This window comes from Anastrepha obliqua, chromosome 6 (assembly GCF_027943255.1).
Source record: "Anastrepha obliqua isolate idAnaObli1 chromosome 6, idAnaObli1_1.0, whole genome shotgun sequence".
Lineage (NCBI taxonomy): Eukaryota > Metazoa > Arthropoda > Insecta > Diptera > Tephritidae > Anastrepha > Anastrepha obliqua.
Genome location: NC_072897.1, coordinates 16,864,271 through 16,885,144, shown reverse-complemented (window position 1 = coordinate 16,885,144; position 20,874 = coordinate 16,864,271). Strand labels below are relative to the sequence as shown.

At 38.3% G+C, this 20,874-nt stretch overlaps 1 protein-coding gene across 1 annotated transcript; it reads left to right on the top strand.

The window, feature by feature from the left end:
* The first annotated feature begins 815 nt into the window (after positions 1-815).
* On the top strand, positions 816-4,287 carry LOC129249927 (uncharacterized). Its single transcript, XM_054889593.1, has 2 exons — positions 816-2,093; positions 2,601-4,287. Exon 2 carries the CDS (start codon positions 2,787-2,789, stop codon positions 4,200-4,202), a length of 1,416 nt encoding a protein of 471 aa, XP_054745568.1. The 5' UTR covers positions 816-2,093; positions 2,601-2,786; the 3' UTR covers positions 4,203-4,287.
* Positions 4,288-20,874: the final 16,587 nt, after the last annotated feature.

Sequence of the window (20,874 nt, the reverse complement as noted above, 5' to 3'; positions counted from 1 at the left end):
CTGTGAAAAGTGTTCATCTCGTGATCAGGTCAACTTATGGTGTACATAACTGTCTTACCGAACGCACTAATCGGCAAACCATCGGCAAAATTGAGAATAATTTAACATAACTGGGAAATACTTAACCGATTAGAACACGTACATCCCGAAGTGAAAAAAATATTACGGCTCTAAGTGAGAGTTTTGCCGAAGACCCGGAAGAATCGATTCGGCGCTGATCTCAACAACGTGGCCTATCTTATGGCACTACTTGGGCGAATTCACGCAAAGGTCTTGGTTTGAAGGCCTATAAAATACAGCTAGTCCAAGATTTGAAGCCGGCTGATCCTCAAAAGCGTCATAATTTCAGTCGTTGGGCTCTTGAGAAACTCATCGAAGATCCCCATTTTTGGACCAGAATTTTGCGATTAGGTCCGGCAACCCGAAGTCTTTCAAGAACAGCCATTACATCCATTGAAAGCAACCGTTTGGTGTGGCCTATGAGGTGGGGAAATCATCGGCCCATATTTCTTCAAAGACAAGGCTGGGGCCATTGTAACAGTAAATGGCGAACGCTATCGCGCCATGCTAAACCACTTTTTAATGTCGGAAATTGTAGCCCGGGATCTCCACAGCATTTGGTTCCAACATGAAGGCGTTACTTGCATATAATCCGTGAAACAATGGATTTATTGCGTCGTCGTATCGGTGAGCAATTTATCTCTCGTCTCGGACCAGTGGATGGGCCACCTAGATCATGTGATATCACACCTTTGGACTTTTATGTGTAGGTGTATGCAAAGGCGGCCGCGGTAGCCGAATGGGTTGATGCGTGATTACCATTCGCACTTCACAGAGAGAACGTCGGTTCGAATCTCGGTGAAACACCAAAATTAGCAAAACGAGTGTATTTCTGCCATGAAAAAGCTCCTCATAAAAAAATATCTGCGGTTCGGAGTCGGCTTAAAACTGTAGGTCCCTCCATTTGTGGAACAACATCAAGGCGCACACCACAAATAGGAGGAGGAGCTCGGCCAAACACCCAAAAAGGGTGTACGCGCCAATTATATATATAGGTATATATGCAAAGTCTAAATGCTTTGTGGACAAACCAGCTTCTATTGAGGCATTGGAAGCCAACATTACTAAAGTCATTCACGAAATACCGAGTTGAATTCCTTTAAATACTACTAGGACCTATATTAAATGGAAGCCTTTATTTAGGCAAAGAAAATAAATACAGGACTATATTTATGTAGTCCAACGTAATTATTTTGAGTATTTATTTATTCCAGTTTATTAAATAGTTACATTTATCATATAACAGTAGGGGAGGTCGGGGTATTCTTGGACACGGGGAATTGTTGGACAGCTCGGTATCTTTCCTCCCCGTAACGCTAGAGGTATCAACCAATAGCCATGCACTTATATCGTAATCAGCTCACTTTTTATTAGGCAGTCGACCTGTTTAGACACGCAGATTCAGCGCTGTCAAAGAGTAAAAAAATTCGACACTGTGAAATTTTTTTTTGCACTAAGTACTATATTTATTTTGACTGCTGTTTTCAACGTATTAATTCAGGTAAGTATATTTATAATATTCGTGAAACCTTAAATCACTGATGCATAAAGGAACTATGCATGAAGTTTTCATTGTGTTTTTTGTACTATGACATTTTGTAAAAGTAAGCATTCGGGGAATTATTGGACACTTTTCTCGGGGTTATTATTGGACACTTAGTTCTTGATGTTTTACAATATAAATTCGTGTGATTGACATGTATAAGTGTTTTTTCATACATAATTTTATCAGGGCTTTTGTTTTTTGTCAATTTCTATTATTATTTTAGACTTATAAAGTTTTCTGTGACAGAATGCCGCGTTATTATGCCAAGAAAGAAAAGACGATTGATTTCGACAATATTTTGGAGGCGATTAAGCTGGTGAAATTGCACAAGAACTCCATTCGACAAGCTGCAAAGGCGGAAAACATTCCAAAAAGCACTTTGGCTTGGCACATTTCGAATTTTGACAAGGCAAATATTGACGTTGCTGCTGATAATGTTGATGTGATGAAGAATTTGCTGAAAGAACATTCGACGACCGGCAAAACAGTGAGTTGTGTTAATTTCATTCATTTTTTTTTATTCAATCACAAATAAATTTATTATTATTCATTAATTCATTTATTTTGCTTCATGAAGAAAGCTTTGTTTTCCTTCAAATTATGAATTTTTTAAAAATGCTTCAATCGAAATTTTTTTACATTAATTTATAAATTGATAGCACAAATCTGTGAAATTTGACTTTTTTTTGTTACAAAAGATTTAGGGCTGATTTTTGCAAGTTTTTACACGTAGAATACGAACCTGATCTTAGAAATGATCCATTACTTCAGAATTTTTTATAATTTCATCTCAGATATCCGAAAAATTTCAATTTTTGTCATTTTCGTAAATTTTTTTATATTCATTTCATGAACCGCATTTCATGCGCATTTTAACCCACAAAAAATCCTAAATATTAAAAATGATCCAATGATAATAAAAATTTTATCTCTATGAGGAAGCACAATGTTCATGAAATGAACATAATTTTCAGCTTGTTTATTTTTATTTCAGATTTTCAATGCAGAGCAAGAGAGTGTGCTGATGAAATACCTTCTTGACGCCAGCAACATCAACTATGGATTGAGTTTGAAGGAACTGCGAAAACTTGCATATGAATATGCTAATAAGATCGGCATTTCGTATCCGAACTCATGGAATGCCAACAAAGAGGCAAGTACGGATTAGCAATTGGCCTTCATGAAACGTCACCGGAATTTGTCATTACGAACAGCGGAACAAGTGAGTCAGAATCGTGCAAAGTCTTTCAACAAAGAGAATGTCGATGCCTTCTTCAACAATCTGTCGTCTGTGCTCAGTGCCACCCAGTTCGAATCGCATCGAATTTGGAACATGGACGAATGTCCATGCCCGACTGTGCCAACGAAAGTAGTCAAAACAATTGCACCGAAAGGAAAAAAGCGTGTAGGAACATCAACATCTGCCGAGAGAGGCACAAATGTGACTCTAGCATTGTCCGTTAGCGCGACGGGGCAATCAATTCCGCCGTTTTATCTCTTCCCACGGAACAACATGAAAGAGGTGTACATGACGCATGCAACACTTGGCGCAGTTGGTTTCGCAAATGGTTCTGGGTGGATGACATCAGAAGACTTCATCCGATATATGCAACATTTCATCAAACACACGGGCGCGAATGCGGATTCACCAACTCTTCTGCTTCTCGACAATCACACGTCACATTTGTCGATTGAGACCATTGAATTGGCATTGAGGCACGGCATTACCATGATCTCATTCCCACCGCATTGCACGCATCGTATGCAGCCGCTCGATGTTTCGGTATTTGGCCCTTTCAAGAACATGTTCACCATAAAACATGATGCTTGGAAGAAGTCCAACGTAGGCGTGATTTTTGATTTACATCATGTACCACTCATCGTCGACCAATCATTAGACGTTGCCTTGACGCCAAAAAACATTAAGGCGGGATTTCGAGCGACAGGAATTTTTCCATTCAATCCGCAAGCCTTCACGGAAATCGACTTTGTTGCTTCGAAGTTGAGTGGCGAAAATGCGTGCGACGATGATGAAGAAGATGTCGATAATCAGCGTCGAATCATTATGTCTGGGGATTCAATATCAACCGCAGCTCATGAAGAAATCACGACATCCGAACCATCGACAAGCACTGCGGTTTCGGTCAAAGACCTCCGCCTTGCATTGACATCGGTAGGTCCGCTGAAACTTGGCACGCCAGTTAAGAAGTCAAACCGTGGTCGCAAGTCAATGAAATCGGCCGTATTGACACCGCCAGAATGTGTAACCGAAATACGTGAAAAGGCTAAGAAGAAACAGGAGAGATTATCGGAGAAAGGCGACACACCAGCAGCAAAGAAACGAAAAAACACACCAGCAACAAAGAAACTAAAAGGCCGTGGAAAACCAAAGACTCCTCTGAAGAAAATACCGTCTTCTACTGAAACCGACGATGAGGAAGACATTGATTTCTGCATAATTTGCATGGAAAATATGCCCAAGAAGGAGAACCGCCGAAACACGGCCCATTGCATCGCCTGTGATCGATGTGTTCACTTGAGTTGCGCCGGAGAGAACCCCAATGCATTTACGTGTGTTCAATGCGGTCCACAATAATATTTCTTGTCAAATTTCAATTTATTTTGTAAATTAAGTCTTATTTTTTCATTTTCATTCTCAAATAAAAATTTTCGAACAATAATTTAAATTTTCTATTAATTTACGAACTGTCCAATAATTCCCCGAGATTTTTGAAAATCGCGAAAATCGATATTTTGCGCTAACTGATATTAACTGTACAATATCATACCATTTGATCAAGTTGTCATACCAAAATGAAGGTTATTTCTCGTACTTTAAAACTAAGTTTTCGCATTTTTAGAAAAAAAATTTTTTTGCGAGTTTTCGTACAAAATGAAAGTGTGTCCAATAATACCCCGACTTCCCCTAAGAATTTTTACAGATACTTATTTGTATTACCATTTAGAAACCTGCCGAATACGATAAATTTGCGTAAATGATGTGATACGTGAAATAACGGGTGATTTTTTAGCTATTATCTTTTGAAACAGTTGGTTTAAACAGCTGACGCTCGTTTCGAATCTTGTTTCACTGTCAAACATCTTCAGTTTGGTCTATAATTTAACCATGAATCGTCTTACAAACGAACAACGCTTGCAAATCATTGAATTTTATTATAAAAATGCGTGTTCTGTTAAGAAAGTTTATCGCGCGCTTCTTCCCTTTTATGGTCAGTTTAATCGACCCACTGAAGCGGTTATTCGAGCTATTGTGACAAAATTTAGAACCAAATTTACATTATTGGACATCAAACCACCAACACGCTTACGTAGAGTGCGAACTGAAGAAAATATCGCAGCTCTATGAAAAATAAGTAAAAAAATCAAATTTTTTGAAAGTTTTTGGTCTCTATCTTCATGAATTCAAAAGATAATAAAAAAATTCTTTCACGGTTGGAAAGGTTAAACTTTTAGCTGGAAAATGAAAAAAAAAATTTTAATTTTGTCAAAAAATGACAAAGATACGATGTAGTTTGTACATGAATATGCCTAAAAACGGTTTTTTGGCTCTAAAACGAGATTTTGAGGGTGTATTCAAAATTTAATATTATACATACAATTCTTTTCAGTTTTTCATAAGCTACAACCCTCACCATGTCCGATCCAAAGTTTTTTTGCAACTTTTTTTTTTGTACCACAGTGTTATTGATTCGTCGCCGTTCGCAGCAATTGGGCCTCTGTTACTCAACAACGTGGAAATTTTTGGGAAAGGATTTAGGTGTGAAGCCTTTCAAAATACAGCTGGTGCAAGAATTGCAGCCGAACGACCTACCGCAACGCAGAATTTTTGGTGAATGGGTTCTTGGAAAGTTGGCCGAAGATTCACTTTTTTATCGAAAAATTGTGTTCAGCGACGAAGCTCATTTTTGCATCAATGGGTACGTAAATAAGCAGAATTGTCGATTTTGGAGTGAAGATCAGCCAGAAAAATTGCAAGAGCTACCAATGTATCCAGAAAAGGTCACAGTGTGGTGCGGTTTATGGGCTGGAGGTATCATTGGACCGTACTTCTTCAAAGAGGTTGCGAATCGTAACGTAACTGTGAATGGTGAGCGCTACCGTGAAATGATATCCAACTTTTTTTTGCCCAAAATGCAAGAGCTTGACTTGCATGACATGTGGTTTCAGCAAGACGGTGCTACTTGCCACACAGCACGCGTAACAATGGACTTGTTGAGAGGCGAGTTCGGTGAACATTTTATTTCACGTGCGGGACCTGGCAGTTGGCCACCCAGATCGTGCGATATAACGCCTTTAGACTATTTTTTGTAAGGCTATGTTAAAGCTCATGTCTATTCAGACAAGCTTCAATTAACGCATTGGAAGACAACATTAAAGCATTTATACGTGAGATTCCGGCCGAAACATTGGAAAGAGTACGTTAAAATTGGACTAAGCGGATGAACCATTTGAAGCGCAGTCGCGGTCAACATTTGCATGAAATAATCTTCAAAGATTAAATTATATGGACTGTACTATCGATTTAAATAAAAATTTGAATCAAATGTTGTCATACTTATGGTCTATAAAATGGCGGCCAGACCTTTTTGGAAATACTATTAGGAGAAAAGAGTTTACGTCCATTTTACAATTTATCCACTTTGATAAAAGAAATCAACGGATGAACAATTATTCCCTACGTAAGCGAGATGCCGATTCACGTAGTACATGTTTGCTTCAACTAACAGAAGAGCTTTCCTCTGAGTATAAAAATACATCTGAACAGCAAAACTTGAATAGCTTCTGGAACATACCTGAAAGTTCTAATATAAAAAAATTGCCAAATAGATTTTTATAACGAAAACAAAATTATGAATATATGTGTTAGTTGTAAAAAACTAAAAACTAACTAAAGCTAAATAAGAAACAAATAATATTACTGCCAGATGTACTATATATTTAATGTGCTCGCTATATTAGAATGAAATACATATTATTTTTTTAAAACTTTTCCTTAAATGTTTATATTTTGCCAACTAAATATCGCACCGGTCAAAATGACCGGTTCGGTAGAAAAAGGCATATAACATAATAACTATTGGTAGTTCTAGTGTTAAAAGTCATTGGGTTGATCATTTCAATGAAGAGGAAAAAGCTAAACTTTCACCAACAAAATTTCAAAGAGAAGCGTTAATTTTTAAAAAAGTATTATTCTGCAGTTACTTACTTGTAATTGGAATTCGTAAGTTAAAACTTTTTCGAATTATTTTTATGCAGATCAAGATCCTTTTAATAGAGGTTTTTGGGAACGAGATCTTTTAAAACTTATTTGCATTTCTTGTTCATAGTCTTGCCGTGGCAATAAAAAAATTGACGAAGTCATATTCCAAGATGATAACGATAACTACAGGGTAGGCCATTTAAAGCGGGCCCATTTGTTTCTGAAAAAAAACATTGAAAAAAAACATTTTTTTTTGTGTTGATATGAAAAATCATTTATTTTGATTCAAGGAGATTTGTTCCAGCTAGTTTTTGAAAATGATATCCTTCAAATGTTTGCCTCTGGCCTTGATGGCCAAATGTGTCCTTTTTTCGGCGTTTTCCATTGTTTTGGCCAATATTTCGGCCGGTATGGCGGCGATTTCGCGTCGGATATTGTTTTTAAGTTGAGTTAGAGTCCTTGGCTTGTTGATGTATACCTTGGATTTCAGATAACCCCACAAATAAAAGTCCGGTGGCGTCAAATCTGGTGATCTCGGTGGCCACGGAAAATCACCATTTTTCGAAATCAACCTTCCAGGGAACAATGGCTTCAAAAAATCGATTGTAGCGCGTGAAGTGTGGCATGTAGCCCCGTCCTGTTGGAACCAGTAGCCTTCCATGTCATTTTCTTCGATGATTGGCATAACAAAATCGCGTATCATGGCACGATAACGCTCTCCATTGATGGTGACAGAGGCTCCATTTTCATTTTCGAAAAAGAACGGTCCGATGACCATTCCCGCACAAACACCGCACCACACAGTCACCTTTTGATCGAAGAGAGGCTGTTCTTCAACTAATTGTTTACGCCTCCATTCAACTGAAAATGAGCCTCGTCTGACATGATGATTTTTTGCCAAAAGTCGGGTTCATTTCGAACGATTTCGACGGCCCATTTGGCATAATCAAGCCGTTTCGGGTAATCAGCCGGGTTTAATTTTTGTGCCATTTGAATTTTGTACGGAAACATTTTCAAATCGATGCGAATTATGCGCCTGAGTGTTGTCCTGGCGATGCCTAATTCCTGAGAACGACGATAACTCGATGTTCGCGGAGCCTCCTCAACACTGGCTCGTACAGCCTCGATATTTTCAGCAGAACGTCGTGTACGTTGTCTGGATGCGTGGCTGGTATTGCTGAGACTACCGTGGTTAATAAATTTTGCGTATAAACGCTGTAAAGTGCTTTTGGATGGCGCACTTTTAACTTTATTTTTTTTTTTAAACGCACGTTGAGTTTTCACAATTGAGAAGTTATTTTGGATGTAAAGCTGAATTATTTCAGCGCGTTCTTTTGGAGTGTACTGCTCCATGGTAAAAATTGTCTTGGACTGACGCTTCCAACGCGCTATGTCATTAGTCGATCTGACGTTCCTGTCAAAAGTTATAGGGTTGCCAGATGGGCCCGCTTTAAATGGCCTACCCTGTAGAATATGGCGAAAATCGTAAAGGAAAGAACCAATAATTTGAAGCCACAAAAATTTGTTAATTGTTATGGTTGCCGTAAAAATTAATAACAGGTGATTTTTTAGCTATTATCTTTTTAAACTGTTGGTTTAAACAGCTGACGCACGTTTCGAATCTTGTTTCACTGTCGAACATCTTCAGTTTGGTCTAAAATTTAACCATGAATCGTTTTACAAACGAACAACGCTTGTAAATCATTGAATTTTATTATAAAAATGCATGTTCTATTAAGAAGGTTTAAGATATACTTTTTTATCGAAAAATTGTGTTCAGCGGCGAAGCTCATTTTTGGATCAATGGGTACGTAAATGAGCAGAATTGTCGATTTTGGAGTGAAGATCAGCCAGAAGAATTACAAGAGCTACCAATATATTCAGAAAAGGTCACAGTTTGGTGCGGTTTATGGGCTGGAGGTATCATTGGACCGTACTTCTTCAAAGATGCGGTGAATCGTAATGTAACTGTAAATGGTGAGCGCTACGGTGAAATGATATCCAACTTTTTTTTGCCCAAAATGCAAGAGCTTGAACAACAATGGACTTGTTGAGAGGCGAGCTCGATGAACATTTTATTTCACGTTCGGGACCTGTCAGTTGGCCACCCAGATCGTGCGATATAACGCCTTTAGATTATTTTTTGGGGGGCTATGTTAAAGCGCATGTCTATTAAGACAAGCCTGCTTCAATTAACGCATTGGAAGACAACATTAAAGCATTTTTACGTGAGATACCGGCCGAAACATTGGAAAGAGTACGCCAAAATTGGACTAATCGGATGGACCATTTGAAGCGCAGTCGCGGTAAACATTTGCATGAAATAATCTTCAAACATTAAATTATATGCAATGTACTATCGATTTAAATAAAAATTTCATGAATTTTTCTGAATTTTACGTGTGTTTTTTTGTAAAACTTTCCTATAGCTCTTAAAAAATCACCCTTTATTTCGCCAACGTATACATAGATATATTTAAATTTTACTCGTATAATTCAATGCAAAGCCGCATTCAGCGGCTAAACAAGCCAAACGTAAACACACTTATATTTAAATTTTACTCGTGTAATTCAATGAACAACCGCATTCAGCTGCTAAACAACATTTTTATTTAATTTCTTAATACTAATTGTTTAATTTATTAAAATAAAATTTAAAAACAAAATGAAACGAAAAAAGTTTGTTCGCCATATTGTATGTGTGGCTGACTTCCTAAACATCGCTTTGAAATTTAGCGCTGCAATGTAATTTTTTAATCTCATTGCATCATAAAATTCTTTCATGAGCAATTTGCGTTTGTGACGCGTAACAATAACTTTATGCATGCTTTTGGGAACGTCAACGTCAAAGCCATTTCCTGTTCGGAGGCGGCACAAAACTTTTGGTCCCTCCATTTGTGGACCAAGATCAATAAGCACATCACAAATTGGACACTGCATTCTGTACACTTAGTAGCGGCAATGACAAATGGGCTTGCAGATGTGATCTGTCGAGTGAAATAGAAAAGGCAAATCATGACGAAAAATTTTTGAAATAACATCCCCCACTTGTACAAAAACAAAAAGTTACATATATTTTGTTCCTGCTTTTTTGGCACAAGTGTCAAAATAATTATTTCTAAGGCGAATTGGATTGTGAATAGTAAATAAACACAAACAAAGTTTTTCGAGTGTCGCTTTAAATTGTTCGTAGTACATTTGTGTTATTAATAGCAAAAATAATTAACAGCGATTCTTATTTACTCCTGAGCAAGAAGTTACAGCATTTATACTGTGGCAACTCCCAATAATTGCTATTTTCTCTTTCTCACTGTGAACGTCAGCTGTTCGTTTTCACTTCCGGTCGTTTGAGTCGGCCACATATTCTGTTTCTTCTGTCTTCACGTGTCAAGGTGACAACATCGAATTCCGCAAGCGCTCCTGCTTTATATTAAAAGATTTATTCATTCATTCGTGTACATTATATTTAAGTAAATAAAAACAGCGTTATCATTCACGCACCAAAATTGGTGACCCCGCATAAGAACATTTAATCGATAATACGTTAGTTGGTCGTGAATAACGAAAAAAGATGCCTAACAATGAGGAGCTTTCAAAAGAGATTGAAGCGCTTAAAGTTCAACTAAGCGAGGCATTGGCTATCAGCGCCCAACAATCAGCAGAGCAGATCAACCCATCCACTTCAAGCCAAATTACATCGATCGCGGAAGTCAAATTCAATCAGTTCTACGAAAACGATCCGGAACTGTGGTTTGTTATCGTAGAATCTCATTTTGAGGCACGAAAAATAACCTCAAATAAGTCGAAATACTTACATACCGTTGCAAATTTATCAAGCAAGGTCGCATTACAGGTAAGGGGATTGCTTCTGGAGCCATTCTGCGATGAAAAGTATGAAAAATTGAAGCAGCAACTTATTTCAATTTACTTCGAATCTGCAACTATTAAATTTGAGAAGTTAATTTCAAACGAGCCGCTAGGTGATATGAAGCCTTCTCAGGCACTACATAAAATAAAGTCACTCGCTTCCAAAGATGTTGGAGACGACTTCATCAAGAACTTATGGTTAAAAAAATTGCCGCAAACCACGAGATCAGTCCTGGCCGCATCAAAAGATAAATTAGACGATTTAGCCCAAATCGCCGACCGAATGTGGGAAGTTTCCGACAGAGTGTATATATCCAGCGCGGAAAAAGCTCCTCCGTTGGAAAGGACGCTGGAAGCAATACAAATTGAATTGGAGAAATTATGCTCACGACTCAATGCAATCGAAACTCAGAACCGTACGACGCGTCGAGAAACAACACCACGTCGACAGCGTGGCCGTTCTTCCAGTAACAATCGAATCGGAAAAGGAAGAAACGACGACAATGATTTGTGTTGGTACCACCAAAAATTAGGAGACCGCGCAAAAAAGTGTCGTTCACCATGCTCATTCAACTTACAGTTAAAAAACTAATTCGTGCGGTGTCAACTCAGGCGCCGACACCATGCACGTCTTCAAAGCGCCTGTTTATACACGACATACTATCGGAGCATAACTTCCTGATCGACTCAGGTGCTGATCACTCAATACTGAAACCAACCCACAGTATGAAGGAACTCATACGCAGGAGCTACAACAAAAACAACACAGAAGAGTATGCACTATACTACGCCGCTAACGGGTCGCCGATACAAACATACGGTAAACGTTTGCTGAGCGTAAGCCTGGGATTGAGACGCGAATTTCCATGGAATTTCACCATAGCAGATTGCTCAACATCAATAATCGGTGCAGATTTTTTAAACGAATATGGTTTGCTTGTAGATATCAAACGTAAACGGGTAATCGATCCATTGACTGCAGTGTCGTCCAAAGGTGAAGTAGTTACTTCGATCTCACCACAGGTAACTACCATCGATGTGACTAACAAATTTTCGTTTCTTTTATCTGAGTTTAAAGAATTACTTGACGATAAACCTTCGTTGCGAGTTAAAGAACGGGCGAATGTAACGCACTTCATTGAAACTACGGGACCACCGGTCACAGCAAAAGCAAGACGATTATCAATAGAAAAACTAAAGATTGCCAAACAGGAGTTTAACGAACTGCTCCGACTTGGTATCTGCAGACCCTCAAAGTCCAACTACGCTTCGCCGCTGCATATGGCACCAAAAACTAATGGAGACTGGCGTCCATGCGGTGACTATCGGCAGTTGAATTCACGTACAAAGCCGGATAAATATCCGATTCCTCACCTCCAAGATTTTGCAAATATCCTGCACGGAAAGCGTATCTTTAGCCGCATCGACTTACGAAAAGCTTATCACCAAGTCCCAATCGAAGAGTCTCATATTCCAAAAACGGCCATCATCACCCCGTTCGGATTATTCGAGTATGTTTTTATGTCATTCGGACTGCGAAATGCGTCACAAACGTTTCAACGATTAATTGACGAAGTGTTACGGGGAGTTGACTTTGCTTTCGCGTACATAGACGACATTTTTATCGCATCCGAATCTTACGAACAGCACGTCGAACACATTCGAAACGTATTCAAGCGCTTGTGTGATTTTGGACTAAGGATTAACGCTGAAAAATGCATATTTGCTGCTAGCAAAATAACATTTTTGGGTCATGAAGTCACAGCTGAAGGTGTTAAACCGCTACCTGAAAAGGTGGAACGAATATTGTCTTTTAACGAACCGACTGTCGCGAAGGAGTTAAAGCGTTTCATGTTAACGATTAATTTCTACCGCCGTTTTATTAGAAATGCCGCTGAAACGCAACAACGATTACAAGTTTTAATCAAGAACAATATAAAAAACGATAAAACACCTTTATTGTGGACTGAAGATGCAAGACAGGCATTCCAACAATACAAAAAGCAGTTAGCAAATGCTTCATTATTGGTTCACCCAGCTCCAAACGCTAAGCTAATTCTGGCAACGGACGCGAGTTCAACGGCTATTGGAGGGGTTGTCCATCAAGTCGAAAATAATATTTGCAAACCGCTTGGATTTTTTTCAAAACGGCTCAGTGACACCGAATCCCGCTATCCAACGTACGACAGGGAATTACTGGCGATTTATCGAGCAATAAAATATTTCGAGCACTTACTGGACGGGCGCGACTTTGAAGTTTACTGCGATCACAAGCCACTATCATTTGCATTCACTAAATTCAGCGAAAAAATTATTCCACGTCGTGCAGCGCAATTAAGTTACATCAGCGAATTCACAACTACCATTCGCTACGTTCCAGGAAAGAACAACATAGTTCCGGATATGCTGTCAAGAATCGACTCTATTGAACTGAAAGACATAAATTTTGAAGAAATGGCTGTCGAACAACAAAACGACAAATATCTCAACTCACTGCGCAACAACGACAACAATACGAGTATTCAACTTAGTCGAATCACAGTTCCTGGCACCAATACCGAACTAACATGCGATATTTCTGGTAACCGTATCCGCCCTTTTGTTCCTAACAAATTTCGAAATCTCATTATAGGCAAACTCCACAGCTTAAGTCACCCAGGGGTGCGAGCTACAACGAAGCTAGTTCAACAACGATTTGTGTGGGACAACATGCGACGAGATTGCAAACAGTTTGTGCGTCATTGCCTTGCATGTCAGAAAGCCAAAGTTCATCGCCACACACGATCACCTATCGAACATTACGACACCAGATGTGATCGCTTTGAGCACATCAACATCGACCTTGTGGGGCCACTACCCGAATCTAAAAGCTTTACATACTTACTGACTTGCATCGATAGGGCAACCCGTTGGCCTGAGGCGTTTCCCATCGCGAACATTTCTGCCGAAACGGTTGCGAACGCTTTGTTATCTGGGTGGATCTCTCGCTTTGGCGTACCTAAGCGCATTACAACGGACCAAGGTCGTCAATTCGAATCCGTTCTATTCAAGGAATTAAATTCGACGCTCGGAGTGAAGCATCTCAGAACGACACCTTACAATCCAAAAGCTAATGGAATAATTGAACGATGGCACCGTTCGCTAAAAGCCACGTTAAAAGCAAAGTTAACAGACTGCGATTGGGTCACTGAATTACCTCTTATTTTACTAGGGTTACGCTCAGTTGTCAAGGACGATCTCAATGCATCTCCAGCCGAACTTGTTTTAGGAAAAACACTCACATTGCCAGGGCAATTTTTCAACGACCCTATCATAAGAACGAGCGACAATGACTTCATCACTTCATTCAAACAATCGTTAAGAAAAGTAAAGCCTCATGAGACATCTTTTCATGATTCGCCGTCAGTTTTCATACACCCAGAGCTGCCGGAAGCAAGGTTTGTTTTCGTTCGAATTGGCGGTCACAAAACACCATTACAAGCACCCTACAACGGCACATTTAAAGTTTTAGAACACGGAGCTAAACACTTTAAATTAGACATCAACGGCGAACATAAAATTGTATCAATTGATCGTCTCAAACCAGCGTTTGTTGAGAACTTAGTCGACGACTCAGACAATCGATCAGCAAATTCTAAACCGATGGCAATCGAAACACAGCCAATCAAAACTACAAGATCGGGTCGTCGAATCAAACTTCCTGCTCGATTGTGTAATTAGCGGGGGAGTCTTGTGGCAACTCCCAATAATTTCTATTTTCTCTTTCTCACTGTGAACGTCAGCTGTTCGTTTTCACTTCCGGTCGTTTGAGTCGGCCACATATTCTGTCTCTTCTGTCTTCACGTGTCAAGGTGACAACATCGAATTCCGCAAGCGCTCCTGCTTTATATTAAAAGATTTATTCATTCATTCGTGTACATTATATTTAAGTAAATAAAAACAGCGTTATCATTCACGCACCAAAATACTAACAAAGTGTTCAATTTTATTATTATATGAAAATGGAGAGCAGGCAAAACGAAATTTGCGGAGACATACAGTGGCACAGTAAAGTCTACATACCCCATTGAAAAGCGAGGTTTGGAGATTTCTGTGAACATTGTAGCATTAGAATATATTCCAAACAAATCCAATCTAACAACAAACAATAAATTTTAACAAAAAAATTTTAATCCACAAATATTTATTAACAAAAACAAACAAAATTCATTTTCCAAGCACAGAAAAGTCTGCATACTTTGTAAAAAGAATGTGTTTCACTTAAAAGGAAATGAAAAGACAACAGAATTAATACTTGGTGGGTCCGCCACGACTTTCTAGAACAGCATTTAATCTATTTTGCATGGAATTTACCAATACTTTTGTGTAATTATTCGAAATTAAATTCCACTGTTCAAGTAAAGCATTTTTGAGGTCCTGTTTATTTTTAATTGTCCTTTTCCTAATGCGACGATCCAATTCATCCCATAAATTCTCTATGGGGTTGAAATCCGGTGACTGGGATGGGGAATGAAGTTGATGGGGCACATTATATAGTAGCCATTCTTTGACAACACCAGCGGTATGTTTTGGGTCGTTATCTTGCTGAAAGTACCAACCCGCCGTAAGACCCAGTTTACTCGCGGATTGCTTCAAATTATCTTTGAGAATGTCCAAATATACCATGCGATCCATATTAATATCAATAAATGTTAAATTACCCACCCCAGCCGCTGACATGCAGCCCCAAACCATTATGGAGCCACCACCGTGCTTCACCGTAGGAAGCAAGTTTTTGGGCAATAATGCTTCATTATTTCGACGCCATACTTTTTGTTTGCCATCATAGCCAAACAATTTGAACTTGCTTTCGTCACTAAATAAAACATTAGCCCAAAAATCTTCGTATGCATCAATATATTTCTTAGCAAATTCGACTCGTTTCTCCATATTTATTTTGCTGATGAATGGCTTCTTTCGAGGCACACGGTTGTGGATTCCATTGCTTCTCAATAAATGTCTCACCGTTTCTGGATGCACTGAAGCAATATCCTGATTTTTCAGGGTTTCTGCAATTTCTATTGCTGTTATTCTTGGATTTTCTTGCACGTCTAACAATATTTTTCGCTTAACACGAGGAGTCAGTTTAGGTGGGCGACCACTTCTTGGTTTGTTTTCTACACTATTAGTGTGATTATATTTCCTAATAATTGTTTGAATGCTTGATTTTGGATGTCCGACCAGTTCTCCAATCTCTCTTAAAGATTTTTTTCCTTATACAATTTCACAATTAGCTCACGTACTTTAACACAGATTTCTTTACCCATTTTGGTTAAATTAACACAGCTACAATATTAATATCGAAGAACTAAACTTCTTTCTAACTAACGGTATCTAGTAAAGACGCCTGAAGTGATTGGTAGCACTGTTTGAGTGCAGAACTGCATTTTGTGTACTCCACTACAAAGTCGTATGCAGACTTTTCTGTGTTTGGAAAATGAATTTTCTTTGTTTTTGTTAATAAATATTTTTGGATTAAAATTTTTTTGTTAAAATTTATTGTTTGTTGTTAGATTGGATTTGTTTGGAATATATTCTAATGCTACAATGTTCACAGAAATCTCCAAACCTCGCTTTTCAATGGGGTATGTAGACTTTACTGTGCCACTGTAGGTATAAAAGTAGATTTTGAATTTTATTAATATATTACAGACACAAATTATACATGTGAGTCTCCGAATTACATTCGTTCTGTACTACACATATAAATTGGTTTACATGTAGGGAAAAAATGGTTTGTTTATTTATAAATAAAAATGAATTTGTTCGCAAATACGTAGGTACATCAAATTAGTTTATTATAAATATTTAAAATGTTTATTTTCCTTCAAAGTGTCTCTTCGCAAAGTGATCCGTATAGGAAAACAAGCACATCGCCTTCCGCAGATTAACATAAATTGAAAAATATATATACAATAGCCATTCGCTGCGACAATATTTCCCTTGCTCCATATAAGAAACTTATATCTACATAGATAGTAGATCTACTTATATCGTCTGTAACTTCTACAATTTTAGATTTAGAATTTTGGTCTTTCTCCACAAAAGTTGACATATGGAACGCTCAGGCGCGTGCGGGGGATGTGGTGCTCTTATTTTATTAATGAACGTATTTTGCTTTGCTTTATGAATGAACATGTATTTTTCATACATACATACATATGTATTTACTTTTACCGTACGCTTGCTCAACGCTTGAGCAAAGACAAATCGAGACGGCACTAGATTCATCGTGATTTTTGATGTCCCAAATATAGCCGTATTTGGTAGGAAGTGCTTCAGAAAGGAAAATACACATGATTTCCGGGTTCCGCGTACTCTAGACCACTCCAAATTTTTAGCAAAATCCATCCGTTTTCCTATTTTTGCCCACTTGCTATGTGGAACCCTAGCACTTAGCATAGATTACACTTTGTGCACAGAACGTTAATGACATAGAGAAGTCGCACGAGCTACGAATTATCAAAAATGAAATGTAACCGCGAAGACTTTTTCACCACACCCAACTCGACAGCAGGAAAGTTTTTAACAGAGCTGATTACATTGAATTCAGTGCTGTACATTGGCTTCAGTATGAAATCAAATTGCCGACGGCATTTCGGAAGGCACTTGAATGTGCATTTAGTTTTTCCTTTGGCAACCAAATTGTATTCAATTTAATTGCTGTGAATAATATTTGTGTGCATTTTCTAGATAGTATAAATTTTTGAAATATAAATTAAATAAAAGAAACATTCAAAGAGACGTATTTGCATATATTTGGGACAACTAATTTCAATTGTGTATCTTTAATAAATACAGTGTTGTACACATATGTATGCACTGAAACAACCATAACCTACCTCACAAGGGCCGCCTTATCATATTTACATACAATAGTTTAGAAGTAAATACACGAATGATCGAATTCTTGCTTAACAAATGTCAAAGTCTTATTCCGTACCTGCGTTTATTCGACGTTTTAGTTCGGACTTTGTTGATCCATATACTCTACAGTTGTTATATACGTCTCTGGTACGTTCGAAGTTGGAATACGCCGTCTTTATTTGGAGACCATATTATGCTCGTCATATTAGTAGGTTTGAACGTGTCCAGAAAGCTTTTGTGCGTTATGCTTTGCGTTCTTTAAATTTCACTGATCCAATTCCATCCTACAAAAGTCGGTGCTTGCTCATAAATCTAAAATCACTAGATATTAGAAGGACTATTCTCCCCATGACTTTCCTTTTCGATTTGATAAATGGAGTAATTGACTCCCCATCGCTACTCGAGAAAATCAATTTCAATATTCCTCAGCGGAGCTTACGGAACTATGATTTTTTCTGGTTTGGGATGGTAAGAACTAATTATGCTTCCAATGCTCTGATTTCTAGAACTCTGGGTGATTTTAATTCGCTTTCAAATCATACTGGCCTAGATTTTTCTTCCACAAAGAATCACTTCAAATTGGTTCTTCTTAGTATTATCTAATAATCTTCCTCTGTAAATGATAAGAAATGTTATCTTTTTCTTTCACTCATATTTCAATTGGAACTAGTTAATTATAGTGGCTGCTAGCAATCTTCAAAGGTTGCTTTGTTTACGGTCATATACCTCTTAAGACAAGTCAAAATTGTTTTCATTCCAAAGCTGGTAGAAACTCACATACCCATCCAAAAGACTTAAGACCGATATCTCTTTCTTCCTTCCTATTGAAAACTTTGGAGAGGTTGATAGAATTTCATTTAAGCCGAACTATAGATAGAAATCTTATCTCTACGTCACAACATGCCTACACGAAAGGGAAATCGCTAGAGACAGCTCTATATAACCTTATTTACACGGCAGAGAGTTCACTGCACAAACAGGAATTTACTTTAGCCGCTTTCCTTTATATTGAAGGGGCCTTTAACAATGTTGAAGGGGGGGGCAATTACTGCAGCACTCACTGATCTTGGGGTAGAACCGGGCTTGGTAGGCTTCATTGGCAAAATGCTAAATAGCAGAATCATTGAAGCGGAACTAGGAGAATCGGTGCTCAGGAGATTGGTAAGTAGAGGTACACCGCAAGGTGGAGTCCTCTCACCGTTTCTATGGAACGCAGTTGTAAATAAACTTCTGTTAATACTGGAATCGGTGGGCTGTAAGGTGATAGCTTACGCCGATGATGTTGTCATTGCTGTCTCTGGTAAATTTGTATCTACATTAAGAGACCTAATACAAAATGCTCTAGACATACTTTCTACGTGGGCAGAAAAGTGTGGTCTAGGAGTCAACCCAGACAAAACACAACTCATATTGTTCACTAGGAAACACAAAATCCCTCAACTAAGTCCAATTGTGCTCAAGGGGGAAGCTCTTGTGATTTCGGAAGAAACCAAGTACTTGGGACTAAACATAGATAGGAAACTGACTTGGAAGTCAAACATCTTAGAAAGAGTCAGGAAAGCGAACCTAGCCACCCCTAGATCTCTTCTGCAAATACTCAGCGGCCTACTGCGCTTTAAGGCTCAAAGCGAGCTCACAAGGGAGAATTGTCACACATGGACATTCAACCATCCCTTCTAGACTGGAATGGTTTGAAGAAGATCCAACACCCAACACACCCGTTAAGATCTACACGGACGGGTCTAAAATGGACACCGGTGTAGGATCAGGGTTATTTTGCGAAGAGCTTTCTATTAGTGAATCCTTTAAACTACCGGATCACTGTAGTGTTTTTCAAGCGGAAATAAACGCTATTCATGAAGCCTTAAAATGGCTAAAGATAAACAGAATATCATCAACGGATATCTGCATTCTATCAGAAATCCAAGCTGCCCTACGAGCCCTGGATGCATTCCGAACAACATCAAGGAGTGTCTTACGTTGTCGCCAATCTCTAAATGAGATGGCCAAACAATATCGTATAATCTTATGCTGGGTTCCAGGCCACAGAGATATACCAAGGAACTGTAGGGCAGACCAACTTGCAAGAGAAGGTACCTGTTTGCCAGACATTAGTAATTTTATGGAGATACCTCTCGCAACTTGTAAGCTTCTCATTAAGGACGCATTAATCAGGTCTGCAAATCCAAGATGGATTAGCGTTAACACCTGTGAAACTGCTAGGCAAACATGGCCAAGGCTAAATTTACGTCTGTCCAAGAGTATCATAAAACTGAATAGACTTCAAATTAGGACCTTAGTAGGGGCCCTCACAAGACATTGTCTCATAGGAAATCATGCAAAGAGATTAGGCGTTTCTGTCGTAGCTGCAGAAATGAGGAGAAGTTGGAAACAATTCAACACCTTTTTTGCACATGCCCAGCTCTAGCCAGAAGCAGGAACCGATTTTTAAAATCCTACTTCTTAGCGAATATAGATAACACTGTGCGACAGTGATTTTATACTTTTATGGAGACCTAGTACAACTTGTAGGTATAGTAAAACTAGGAAAAACGGTATAGGAGAAATTTCCAATACACCCCCAAAATCGCGTTTTATGACCATAAAACCGTTTTTCAGTAGGTTGATGTGAACAATCACTCCTAACTTCGCCAATTTCCATCCGATTTCGAATTTGTTTTTTTAGTTCGAAAGAACAAAAACAAGCTTTTTTGACAGTGTCTTTTTTCTGAAATGACAACTGACGAGACTGTAGGCGGAAGTATTTAGATTTTTTTTATTTTTTCTCTATTTTTTCTCTATTTTTTCAACTTTGACATAATTTTTACGAAATGCTGTATTTTTTCTGGTTTGGGATGGTAAGAACTAATTATGCTTTCAATGCTCTGATTTCTAGAACTCTGGGTGATTTTAATTCGCTTTCAAATCATACTGGCCTAGATTTTTCTTCCACAAAGAATCACTTCAAATTGGTTCTTCTTAGTATTATCTAATAATCTTCCTCTGTAAATGATAAGAAATGTTATCTTTTTCTTTCACTCATATTTCAATTGGAACTAGTTAATTATAGTGGCTGCTAGCAATCTTCAAAGGTTGCTTTGTTTACGGTCATATACCTCTTAAGACAAGTCAAAATTGTTTTCATTCCAAAAGCTGGTAGAAACTCACATACCCATCCAAAAGACTTAAGACCGATATCTCTTTCTTCCTTCCTATTGAAAACTTTGGAGAGGTTGATAGAATTTCATTTAAGCCGAACTATAGATAGAAATCT